This window comes from Rhipicephalus sanguineus, chromosome 2, assembly GCF_013339695.2.
Source record: "Rhipicephalus sanguineus isolate Rsan-2018 chromosome 2, BIME_Rsan_1.4, whole genome shotgun sequence".
NCBI classification, from domain to species: Eukaryota; Metazoa; Arthropoda; class Arachnida; order Ixodida; family Ixodidae; genus Rhipicephalus; species Rhipicephalus sanguineus.
In genome coordinates, this window is record NC_051177.1 from 126481752 (window position 1) to 126495416 (window position 13665).

A 13665-nucleotide genomic window follows, 5' to 3' on the forward strand; every position below is an offset into this window, starting at 1 on the left:
AATGTTCAACATACAAGCGTTGCTCGACCCTGGAAGATACGCTCGTGAGAGTTACGTATGATATTACACCATCGCACCGTAAAGGTTACTTCGTTTCGATAATACTGATGTATGTGCTGTGAGTCCTGACACATGAGTGCTAACGTTACTCCAGAATAAAATGACGTTACCCTTTAAACACCAGTGCTTTCGACTTGCCTAGAAAGCCCACGATGTGCACGCAATTACTACACTTTCAAAAACACGTCTACCCACCTCGTAACGCTTAACTCAAAGCAAAAAAATGCAGCACAGAACTACTCGATGACTGCTTCGCATGCAACCGATTCTCAGAAGGCGTGGGATCAGCCGAATTTGTTTGCCTGCGAGTATGAGTGAGTTATATTGATTTTACTACCTGTAACTGGGAAAACTGTCAACGACTTGTATCATGATTAGAAGAAAACACCTGAGTAAATCGCATGCAATCGCGGCTCCGAGCTCCAAGTGTTTCATGTTTGTGGTGTTGCACAATGTTGAAAGAAATTGCTTTTTAACGGCTTTATATGGGGACGCCCAATGCGGCATCTCTAATGAGAAAACTAAATACTGCACACATGTAGCGAAGCAGTTACCAGTGCGTTTTGCTTTGCATGTGATGCATGTTATTTATTATTGAAAGAAAATAAAGGAGCCCATTCAGACTGTCAACCTTGCCCCTGCCATTGTCGTGCAGTCCTTCATAGTTCTGCACAATGTATTCGATTCTCTACAGAAATGGGTGGTTCGTTTGCCTGCAAACATGACCAAGTGGCATGGATGCACATTAATCACTATCCCCTAATTTTATTCGCCTGCGTGGCGGACTAAGCTCTTTACGAAGTCGGTAAACTGTGCGCATTGTTGCTTCACGAATACCTTGAGAAGACCATAAGAAAGGCAACTAAGGAATCGCCTCGCGCAAGTAAACATTTCTTGATTAGTGCGATAGCAATTATATTAACTCTCGGCTGATTTTTGCCGTCTGTCGACGCCGTCATGGCCCGGATATGTGTATATATATATATATATATATATATATATATATATATATATATATATATATATATATATATATATATATATATATATAAAAGGCACAAAAAATAAAGCAGAAGAAAAAATTCTGAAGTACCCCATTACGGATTCGAACCATCAACGCCTCCCTTCCCAGCGCGCTGCGTTAGACACTCAGCCACACGCCATGTATTCGCCTGCGTAGTAACAGTGAGCGATTTATATACACCATGTACCGCTGGTGGTAAGCAAATCTCGGAGGAGTGTGAGCGTGTTTTCCATCACGCAACGCTCCTAATTTTCTTTCAATTTGAAAACTGCCCTTGAGTCGCGCACGACAAAGTGGCCCTTTTCTGTACCCACTCGTGATGTGGAAGGAAAAAATTACACGATCTCCCGCTAAAGGGGACCATGAGGCGATGCGAAGCCGGAGCACTTGCACGATCGCGTTCCGTTGGCGTTCGTTGGGCATGCTACCGACCTCGCGTCGTGCAACGTGAAGAGGGACGCTACGCGCCTCATATCTTCCATCTAGCCTGGCCGTTACTTCTCACAGGGCGAGCGGGGAACGCGGTCCACAGGCGGGCGAGAGGGGGGCAGCGTGGTAAAGGAGAGAGAAGCGGAGGGGACGCGCATGCGCTCGAGCAGATCGCAGCGTTGCGCAGGAGAGAATTTTGGCCTGTCTAGCCCGCGTTTCAGAGGAAGAGTGGAAAGGGAAAGTGGAGAGGGAAAGTTGAGAGGGGAAAGGGAGAGGGAATGTGGAGATGGAGAGGGCAGAGGGAAAGAGGAGAGGGGAAGTAGAGAGGGGAAGGGGGAGGGAAAGTGGAGAGGAGGCGCGTGGAGAGGGTATGCGCATGCGCAGTAAGGGTGGTCACGCCGCACACCACCACCACCGGATTGAGCTCCGCCTTAAGATACTTCGCATCTAAAAATGCCCCCACCTCCCCGAAGGAAATCGTGAGGAAATGCGAATGCATTTCTTGCGCCTAGAGTACACGGCGTAGTAATCGCTTCACTCCATTTATATGTACGTGCGAGCGAGCGGACGGAGAGTGGGGCGCAGGGAGGAGAGAGAGCGAATGGCGGGAGAAGGAGCGGCGAAGCACTGCACCTACCCTCTCCCACACTCTCTCCACACACGCGGGAGCTCCGCCGACCTCCCGCGATGCGTGCGCCCTCACACGCCAGAGTGCGCTCCTCCTCTCCACTCACTCCGCGCTCCTCCGCTACTCCGCCCGCACCACCTGCTCCGGTTGCTAGGGGCGAGGATAAGCGCGCGCGCCCGCAGCTGTTGCTATGGCAGAGGGAGTGAGAGCGGAGAGATAACACCTGCCGGCGCGCGGACACCGACAGACGCCTGAAATGCCCCTACTAAGAAATGCATTCGCATTTAAAGAAGAAAGAACACCGGGAACACCTTGCATCAGATGCCCCCGTGTTGCTGGAGACGCAAGGGGTAACTCCAAGCTCCACAGTTTAAAAGAAAAAGAAATATCTAAGAGCGTCTCATTCTCCATTGTAGACACTTGCACACGCAGCGCTCCTAATTTTCTTTCATTTCGAATACTGCCCTTGAGACGCCCACGACGAAGTGGCAATTTTCTGTACCTACGCGGGATGTGGAAGAAGAAAAAGACAAAGAACACCGGACACACCTTGCATCAGATGCCGCCTGTTGTAGGAGACGCAGAGCGTGACTCCACGCGCCGCAGTTTAAAAGAAGGAGAAATATCTAAGAGCGTCTAAATTCTAAATTTCCCCATTTATATTAAGCGCCGGCCTCCTGGCCAATCCCCCGTAGTGGGAAAGAGCCAAGAATGAAGGGTAAAGCAAACAAGCAAGCAAGCAAGCGTGTTATTCTCCATTGTCGACACTTGCAGCGTGTTGCTCAAGCACATAGACGTAACAACTGTGACAGTTGTTAGTTCACGCTTGCCCTGTGCATGCCTGTGCGTTAATTCAGGGCGTCCTTCTTTGTGCTTCAGCGGCACACTGCAAGTATCGAGCTGCTCCTGGTTCTTCGTGTGACATATCGATTTCTCGCTATCATTCATTGCTTGACCCTTTCGGCGGAACTGTGACTTTTTTAGTAACGCACGAATGTTAAAGTTTCGAATACTCTACTATGCGATGCGCTCTTAAACAGGAAGAGTCATAGTTTCCTAATACGAATACTTTTCGGGAGTATCAATTGTCAAATATGCAACAAACTTCAACGAGGAAGCCATAAGAGATGTAAAACAGGAGGATTTACGCAGTAGAAAAAGGCAGCCAATAATTCGAAAAATATTTGAACGGCAATCGGTATTGATATTGATTCCATTTTATTCAGGCATCGAGAATTTGGTATGGTCTCGAGAATTGCTATTTGTGCACCTACTAGTTGCTGTTATAAAGTACCACGCTGAAATTCTCGCTGTGGTGGTTCTTCAATTTTCAAAGCAGCCTCACTTAAGGCCCACGTGCTGAGTGGCTCATGGAAGGATGGCCACCACACGCACAGGGGAACCGCTGGCCATGCAGACTTTGACGGGCAATGCGATGGCTGTGGCTCCTTGGGCGGGGACACGTGACAGGTCGGCCAGGTTTTCGAGCACGTACACGTTGTGGGAAGCGAGAATCCTGTGGGTCGCCGAAGCGTTGAACAGGTCTACGGAAGGCGAGTCCAACCCGAAGCCGTAGATGTGCCGCTGCTCAACCAGGAACCGCGCTGCCTCCGGTGAAACTGTCGGGAAACGCCTCCATCCCTGGTCGTCGATACCCAAGTATGCGTCGCGGTTAGGCCAGAGCTGCATGGGCGAATACAGCGCGCGCAATTGTGGTTAATTAAGTGTCTTGACAACGCATCCTGGCAATATTACACATTGTAACTGTCTTTGTTTTAACAGTGGAGCCGTTCAAGCTTTTCCTTGCGTTGCGTAGCGCTTAAGAAAGCTATCATCATGACGAACGGCCATGGAGTCTCGCGTCGCCTAACAACGCGTTGACCGAAGGAAAGAAGAGCAGACGAGAAGTGGAGAGGAGCAGGAGAAATAAATAAAACAAAAACTTGGAGGAAGCATTGCTTTCAAGAGTAGAACGCGATAGCGTAATCAGGCCCCGTACGCATCGCCTTCTCAAATGCTAGCTTCGCTTCGGTTCTCGGTGCATGCATCAACTGTGATGTAAGGAAACGATAGACTGTGCGCGTAACATTGACCGTTTCACCTTCGACTGCATGAGATTCATAGTTATGGCGCTCGACTGCTGACCCGAAGGTCGCGGGATCGAATCCCGGCCGCGGCGGCTGCAGTTTCGATGGAGGCGAAAGTGTTTGAGGCCCGTGTACTTAGATTTAGGTGCACGTTAAAGAACCCCAGGTGGTCGAAATTTCCGGAGCCCTCCACTACGGCGTCTCTCATAATCATATCTTGGTTTTGGGACGTTAAACCCCAGGTATTATTATTATATATGCATGAGATTCATATAGAACTTTTTTGTAGCAGTTTCAAGAAGTGACATAGCGCTGTGGTAGAACACCTGCCGGCCACGCAGACAGCCTGGGTTGTATTCTTACTCAAACTGAAGATTTTTTGTAGTTATTGTATTTGCATCTTTGTCGATTTTTAGGTCACGGACAAGATGATGATTTTTCACTCACAACCAACGACGCCGACACCAACAACGGAATTTCTGCGAAACGAGCTCTTTAACGCTATTGTGTAAAAATTTCTTGGTGAGGTGGGAGGACGAGGAGGAAAAGAAAAAGAAACAGAAGGACAGAGAGGCTAGCCAGTTTTCAGACTGGCTCGCTAGCCTGTTCTGGGAAAAGGGGAGTGAAAGATGATAGAAAAGAGATGTTACAAAAAGAAAAAAAAAGAGCAATAATACGATAAACGACACTGCCTAAAGTGATTGAAAGCTGCATACCAAGGGTCTGAGGGGCGTCGTAATCATTCGGCTAGCCCGGCACGCTAGCAGAAAAAGCATTTATGGGAATTAGAACAGTAAGGAACTGCGCGATTGACGGAACACAAGAAGTAGTACATAGGACGAGCGCAGGCTAACAACTGAATTTATTGAAGCATAAATCTTCCACTTCAGAAAACGTACGTGCGCACAAGCTCCCCCGACAGTATCACACACCACAGTAAAAGCCCTTTACGCTAAAAATGGCAACGTTTTCTTATGCAGATCAACGGAGGGTTCACTAATGCATTTATCAGGACCAAGCCTCGAGATCACTGACGCTTCCAAAATTTCCCGTGCTCTTTTTTCTCTGGCACGCCCCAGAACTTTCGTTTCTTCAAAAATTGGGATGCAGTTACCGCAGGATCGGCAATAAACCGCGAAATGTTGCCCACTGGCTGAAGCTACAGCATACGAATGCTCCGAAAGGCGTTTATTTAAACATCTTCCAGTTTGGCCCACATACACCTTGCCGCAGCTTGACGGGACCTCATATACAACTTCAGATCTGCATCCTACAAACTTGTGTTTGTCATTCGTGCCGCAGCTTCCACTCCTTTGCACACTCGTAAGGGCGCACACCCGTGCCAATTTACATGGCGCTGTACAAAAAACATCTACGCCAAATTTCCTGGCCACCTTCTTGATACCATGCGAAAGTTTGTGGACATAGAGAAAAACCACGAAACCTCGCCTTTCAGTTCCTAATCTATGTCCGCCCGTGAAGGTGCAGTACATCTACCAAAGGTTTCCAACAGTTTCTCTGCTACGGCCTTTAGCAGAACGTTCGGAAAACCCGCTTCTTGCAGTCTGGCCACTTGGGAGGTGAAACTATCGTGGACCGTGTGGTGGCATGACTTACTTAAAGATGACTTCAAACATGACTTTGCGATTTCCCTTTTAACAAGCTTTGAATGGCAAGAATCGTAAGGTAAAAAGGGGCTTCTTAGATCGCGGCTGGTGTGCCCATCACATGTGACCATCATCTCTGAAAAATAGTCTGATATCTAAACACTGCAAACTTCAATTCACTGGCAGCTCAAAAGTAAAATTCGCTTTCTTGGCAACGAATTTAAGAACATGAAGAATATTATCTGATACCTCCGCTAGGATATTGTCTGAATTCGCACTTACCAAGGTTAAAAAATCGTCTACGTATCTGAAGACGCGTACAATGCTTTCAACAACAAGTGCCCGCGGCAGTGAAGAATCTAAATCAGGAAGATAGATTTCAGTTAAAATCAGTGCTAGGCTAGATCCTATATACATTGCCCGTTTTTGTACATAAAATCTTTCCTTGAAGCTCACAGTAGTTGAAGTTAGGTACACTTGAAGCAACTCCAAAAAGCCACTGAAATTCAACTCGTATTTTGATAGTCCACCACTCCCGAGCGTTCAATGCAGTTGCGAACGGACACGAACAGGTCCTCGTGGGGGACCGAATAGAACAACTCCTTTATGTCCACCGAGAAGCCAGAAGTCCCTCCTGGCTACGTGTCTTTCAACATGTCCACAAGTCGGTCCGAACTGGAAATCTTGTAGGGATTCTCAGGTGCCAACTTTCTCAACTGTTTTTGGATATACCGGCTGAGGGTGGCCTGCCACGTACCCCTTTCCGTAACAATGACCCTAAAGGGGCAGTCCAATTTGTGGCTTTTTGCACTGAAGAACACGGAAAGAAATTGGTTCTTATTCCCTGACACGTCCATCCTTAGTCTATCAAGCTTCAGGTTTTCCAGCACCACAAGAGCCTTGCTTTTCGCCTTCGTCGCTTTTTTGTCTGCAGTCCTAAAGTTCTTCGTAACAGCAGCTGTGGCCTTGTTATCATACAATTTCTGGGGCTTTAATAGAAAGCCTCCATCTTTATCAGCCAGCAAAATTGCCAGACCTGAGTCTCTGATATATTCTGCAATCATAAGTAACCTGCGGGTACCACCTTTTTCTTTTAGTTACAGTCCGCTGCGTCGACACCATCCAAAATTCATCGTTCCCTCTCCTCTACTTGCGCTTTTTCCGCGATGCTGTGGACAGACACCCTCCGTTCCTTACCGTTCTAATGTCATACCAACTTGCCTCCCAACGCACTTTACTTCATTTACGGGAAGCATACGATTGCGTTGCTGTGGGCGAGAGAACGATAAAAAGATATAGAGAAACAAAGACAGAACGAAAGAAAGAGCAAGAAAGAGAGAGCTAAAGAAAAGAAGATACAGGTAGAAACAGAAAGAGAAAGAAATTATTGCATACCCACGTGAAGTATAGAATGCCACGGAGGTGGGAAAGAGAAGTGAGGTTGAGGAGGATGGGAAGGAGGAGGGGAGAGGGTCAAACATAGCATATACGTGTATACTACAGTACAAGTTGCTGGAAAACATGGCTGATCCCTCCGTCGTAGGAATCGGTATAACACGAAAGTGAAACGTGTCTTCACAGAAGTAGTGCTCATTGTGTAGTGTTATATGAGAGCTTTTACAATGTCTATTCGTGTTTGGCAGCTATAGCACCGTTTGACGTGGTTGCACCCATGTTGTCATCATGTCTCTATCGCGACGACTAACGCCCATGATCATGATTAAACCGTTCTGGTAGCTGACGGTGTGAACATATACGTGGACACAGCGAATCGTGAATCTCGTGTAAGGATGATATCAACAAGCACATGATCAGCAGTGGTAGTCGGTATGCACTTCTTCAAAGCGTCGTCAATTAAGGAGAGAAACGGCATGGTGTGCGCTTTCTAGTAATGGGTAGCCGACGCCTGCGCTCATGCATACGTAACACAGACTGCGCTTCAGCAACACGGGAGGTAGAGGTTCGTAGCCTGAGCCGCAAACGCTTGCGTCCCGCTGCCTCTGTCTCGCAGGCGCTGCTCTCGCTCCACCAAGGCACGACATTCGCCCGTAGAAATCGCGTCCCTTCTGCAACGCATATTGCAGCAGTTTTGTTAGTCGGTGCTCTCGCAATTGAAGTAGTCGGCCGCGGAGAAATCCCGTTGGTGCACGTGGAAGCTGCACTACTCCGATGAGCCGACGCACGCTAACACAAAGGCAAAGGCAAAGAACGTAACTTCGTCAAGGATGCCTCGGTGACGCCAGCGCGGCCAGTCTACCTCTCTGGTATCGAGACGCTTTAACCATGACCTCCGATATAGCGTGCAATCTCGGAGTAAGCGTTAATAAGTGTCGATCGGGAAGCATTACTTCTTTTCACCTCTCACAGACGGCAGCACCACCCCGCTCCGCCCGCCGCGAAAGAGAATGTGTGAAAGATATAAAGCACGTTCGCGCCGTGTCTAGCATCTCACGACTTAGCTTAGTAGGTAGGGCGCCGGGCGCTTGCCATCGCGGCCGCAGCGTCGTGGGTTCGATTCCCAGCGGGGTATCTTTTTCTTGGTTTTTTTTCTTTCTCACCCGTTGGCGTCCATTTTATCAACGTCATATCCGTGACGGATGTACTTGGCGGACCCCGGCATAAAACACTTTCGTGTTAAAAAGGAAGTGAGGGTGAGGAGGAGTGATGTGAGGGTGATGAGGTGGGAACGGAGGAGGAGAAGGCCATCATCTCGGCAGTTTCCTCAGTCTTCGCGCCCCTAGTGCGGGGCTGCCCCACTTGTGGTTGCTATACGAACATGAGGTGTTCTTGAGATTACGGTCAACACGTGAAATACCTGCTGTATATTTTTTAATATAATCAACAATAAGAAAAAATAAGAAAACGCTAACGATTTTGTTGAGACTCAGTGGCTGCGTCCGGGGACAAAGGCCACAGCGGAGAAAGGAATTAGGCGTTGTGGATATACGGAAGCAACAGCCCACAGGTCACACACAATTCTGCACACCAATTATATATTGGATTCTTCCAGAAGATCCATACGCTTTATGTGGACAGGGATAGGCCCCTGTTGAAGTAAAACGCAAATACTATAACTAATGTAATTATAGTAATCGAATAATTAGGAAATAATATAAATAATTACATTATGAAAATGTTTAAAGAATGATACAAACAGTATGCCTGTACGATTAAGCCGTAACTGTAACCGTGCCTTGGCCTCCCTAAGGTCAACTCACGGGTGCATTGTAGCATGCTTCAGGCATTTAGTACCCGTCACATCCTTCACTCATTTTCGCATTGGAAAGTGTGCGCACCATTCTGAAAAGCTGTTCTCTCAATAGGAGAGTTACATCTATGAAAGCAGTGCTTTCAACTTGCGCGATCTCTCATCACGTCCTAAGTCTTTTCGTTGCAATGACCAAATGAGCACGCATAGAGTTGTTGCCGCCTTGACTCCGATAGGAGGAAGCCGAATACTTAAGCCTGGTGTAGATGCCGAGAACTTACGTTACTCGAGGTCTGCTCGACGTTGTTTCTACAGTTCTCGTTAATAGGCATCGCTACGTTTCATGGAGGTGCGGGGTCCGTCTCACCCTGGAACACCGGAGCCGCACTCTCCCCGCCACTGCCACCACCGACATGACAGACGGCGTTGGCAAGCTATTTTTTAACTGTACATATTGCCCGTGGTGCCATGCACCCTCAACGCGGCTCAAGATTTAGCAGCAGCACCGCTAAGGCTGGCGTCGACGTCTTGCTGTCGTTGACTCAACCCGTCAGTATGTGTTTCCTATGCGACTATGCAACGAAGCTTGCCGAGGTTACCTTTTATTGTCGGACATGGCTCATATTTGGTTCTAGAACAACAATTCGAGCGTCACAACGTGTACAGATTTTAAAGCAGCTTTCATTGACTCGCTCGGTCAGCCTGAGATGCGAAACTTCACGGCAAACTTCGCGTCCAGCAGCAAGCGTAACAGCCTGTAGACAACTGGAGACAACTTCATCAATCCTCGCAACCTTCTACAGTACACTATGACAAAAAAGCAAAAGTGGGGCAAATTCTCAACATCATCAAAGACGATACGTCTGAGATTCTCCTCTCTAGGAATTCCACCAGCGTCACTGTCGTTGTCATTAGTGTTAAAGTACTTAGGAGCTACACAGACAACGATGACTCGCTTGTCGTACAATCGCTCACGTCGAAAGCCTTTCGGCTCTTCAGGTCTTTCGAGGCTATAATGATAATCGCTTAATCGCTTCTCTTGGAAGATGTGGCCAACTATCACGGCCTTCCCACATTAGGAGCCTGTCCAACCCCTGCTCTTCCCTATTTAGCAGCCCCTTACTCTGCTTACTAGCAAACTTGGTTCCACCACTGTTCACGCACGTAGAAGTCGCTCCGCGCTTTAGACCCATGATTTTCTGCATCTTGACGACACCACAACCATGTCCACCACCGAATCCTCAGACGACGCCTCAGTACTTCCAGCCGCCCAGTTTCTGATGTACACAAGCGCATCGGCCAATATTCTTTGCCTACCGTCTGCGAAACACATGCTTGCCATAGTCGCCTACGCCGGCCGCCTCAAGACGTCATTGTTCAACAACCCGTCAGTGCCTCCCTTTGACATTTTGCGAAATTTTTAACGTCAGTAGCCCTTTCAAGCAAATACTTTCCATCCCACCATTTTAAATCAGTTCTTGAATTGACCACAGTTTTTAGGTGGGGTTGTCACAGTGACTTTGTAGTAGAGAATCATTCGTTTTTAGGACAAGACCACAGTGGAAATCCCTCTCCGAATCAGTCGCAGTAGCCTCCTACGCAGCTAAATTTAGGACCACTAAAGAGAGTGTGTTTTCAATAAATTATTACCGAATTTTCTTTGTTTTTGCAACCCCTTCTTTCTGCAACGCCTCAGAACATTCAAAGGAGACAAGATAAATAAGTAGAAAACGTGTACGTACCACCTCACAGTAAAAAGTCGCCTACGACTCGAGCTGCTTTTAGCTAGATCCGTTACTCCAACATTTGGTTTATATATACGTCATAAGATGCGAAGGTAGAATACGTGATAGCCGGCAGTCCCAAGATCATGATATTAGACAGTTTTAGTTGGACGTCCGCAGCAGCTCTGAGGACGCAGCCTCCCAGCCATTCCCAATGGCAGGCTGCGCCCGCAGGGCTGTTGCGGACGCTCAGCTGAAACTGTCTATTGATTTTGAAAAACCCACAATACTCTTCTTTTGTCACTTCACCTTGTAACGTCCAGTCCTCTCCACAAAAAGGGCGCCGTGAGGGACGTGGCCATGTTCTGCCTCCCAGCGCTCGATGTACTCAACGGACAACTCGTACGCGGGGTTCTCGCTCGCCTGTGCCTCAACGTCCACGAGTGCGATGGGCAGAAACATGAGCCGTTCCAGCGGTATCTGGCTCACAGTCCACCTCTCGGGTGCGAAGTGAATTGGCGCATCCAAATGCGTGCCGCCATGAGTTGCCAGCTCAACTACGTCGGACTGGTACCTGAAAGAAGAACAATCAATACTTTCCCCCCCTGATTTGCCACAAAGTGCATGTAAAAAAACTTAGAAAGAGACATGAAACTTGAAAGATATTCCGCGAGTTTCCACTGCTATAGGTAACAAACAGCTAACGTTCAACTTAAAGCAAATAAATCTAGTTCGGTAAGTTGCAATGAAAAGAAATTGTCTGTAATTAAATCATGAACTAAAATATCTTAACTCCTGCGTTAGACAGATCGATTTCAAATGTTGCCATCGTGTCATGTATAAAAAGCTCGAGGAGTACACATTTGTAGCAAATGCAATTATAGTTGCCGTCGGAACAACATAGTGAGGAACGTCGTACTGATTGCCCATGTTTCGGGTCCTCATCTCACTCGTAATCTAGTCATCGACCTACACGCAACCCTCGATGTTCCTCTGATATTAGGCCAACGAATACGCGTAAGTCGTTAGTGTGTATATACCTTGCACTGTTTGCTAATTTCAGACAAATACAATTTCCTAAAACTTCTATAGGACAAAATGCGCAATGTTTTCAAGTATTCGTATGTAGTTCCAAAAATTCGTCTCCAATGGTGCCACTGCACGTACCAGTCTTCAGGAGTGCTCCCACGACGCGAGATGTTCAGGCGAAATTCGGCATCGTCCGACCAGAATATTGTCCGGTTGTTGAAGCTGTGCGACAGGTCGACGAGCTTCTCGATTGGTACGGAGAGACCACCGCAGCTTGATGGGTTTCGCGCCGTGACACGGCTCGCAGCTAGAGCAAACCAAAGCAAGATGATAGTCGAGCACCTTGACGCCATCGTCACGTTCGTGAGAAGAGCTGGAAAGATACAACGGTGATATCTGGGGTATATGGTACGTAGTATAGGGCAAGACTACCACGCACAGTGGTGAAAATGAGAAGAGCTCAGAGAACTACAGTCGCAAGGTGGACTTAAGTTCATGAAAGGAAATGTTATTTTCAATGCTCATTATGAGCCGCTGTTTTCTCTGTTTACACTTTCCCGTTGCTTTGTGTCTTATTTTACCTTGCAATACAATAGGAAAAAAAATTGATGTGACCCTCAGACTTCTTTTTAATAGACTTCGCCTCAGAGACATAACTTTCGATGAACATGGAGAAGTTTGAAAGGGCGAAGTACACACTACACATGTCGACCGCAAATGGGATAGATTGGAAGACATTTAGATGTTCTTCTCAAGGCCTGTATCCAGGAAAAGGTTGCGGCATCCTATTCTCTATTATTTCCTTTCCCGAACTCAATACGTTTTTATCTTTACGTTTTTTGCTAGTAGTTAATGCACTGGTAAACCGATTTACCAGTTCATTAGTATACCTATTTACCAGTACAACCTATTCAACAAGAATAATCACTTATGCTGACTGACCTTGATACCACAGAAACGTTGCGATAAATATGCTTACAAATGCTCTATGTTGCACTGGAAGGCAGCCGGTGTCGTCGCTCGCGATGGACTACACAAGTGCTGAAATGTCGCCAGCGTCGAGTGTATATTTTGGGCCACGAGGAGCCGTGCGCAAGCTTATAAGATAGGGTCTCGACAGAGACGGTCACTTTACAAAGCAAGAAGAGCAAAAAAGAAGACGAAGATGTTCTATATCAACATTCATGCCAGATAGGGGTGCCGACATGCGAAGGCACTAACGCTCGCTGTTGTGCGAGTTCGTTGCCATCTCCGTCACGCCAGATTTTATCATTTAGCGAATGTCGCTCTGGTTCAGCTCCTAGCTTTAGGAGTACAAGTTGAGGACAAGCTCTGTCCGCAGTGCTTGCATATTAGCAACTAATAGGCTGCTTGGGTGGGCTTGAGAGGCAAGATGGAACTGCTACGAGAAAGCCGTGAATATTGGCGTTAATGCTTAGTATATGCTGTGTGCTAAGAAGGAAAAATAACCGGACTGGTCATCAGTGCAGTTGTTCTACATATAAAACACCTTATAATAACAGTGCACGGGTCAAAATGTAATTTTCCCTCCTTTTCCTTGTTTAACCTTTGGAGAAGAAGCAATGCGATTTGCTTTTTTTTTACCTTCAACAGTAACTTCACACACTGCGCTGGCACAATTCGAGTCGTGAAGAAACAAACGGGAATGGCGACCATTACGAGGAATAGTCAAAATATACCCGTTTTTAATAAAGTGACACGCCGAAACTTTAAGCAACAGAGGGCTGAGCTATGGTAGCTAGAAGGGGAGGTGGGAGCATCGGCGGCCGCGGAGTGCACCTGCAGATCATGCCAGCAGCGGCGGCGCTGTTGTCGCACCTTAGATCGGCTAGCCGCGGCGGACGCCTT

At 47.3% G+C, this 13665-nt stretch overlaps 1 protein-coding gene across 1 annotated transcript; it reads right to left on the reverse strand.

Annotated features, from left to right (window-relative positions):
* Positions 1–3354: 3354 nt before the first annotated feature.
* On the reverse strand, positions 3355–12169 carry LOC119383651 (isatin hydrolase). Its single transcript, XM_037651931.2, has 3 exons — positions 11935–12169; positions 11077–11341; positions 3355–3824 (listed from the first exon to the last, which is right to left on the reverse strand). The coding sequence occupies exons 1-3, from the start codon at positions 12147–12149 to the stop codon at positions 3510–3512; spliced, it is 795 nt and encodes a 264-aa protein (XP_037507859.1). The 5' UTR covers positions 12150–12169; the 3' UTR covers positions 3355–3509.
* Positions 12170–13665: the final 1496 nt, after the last annotated feature.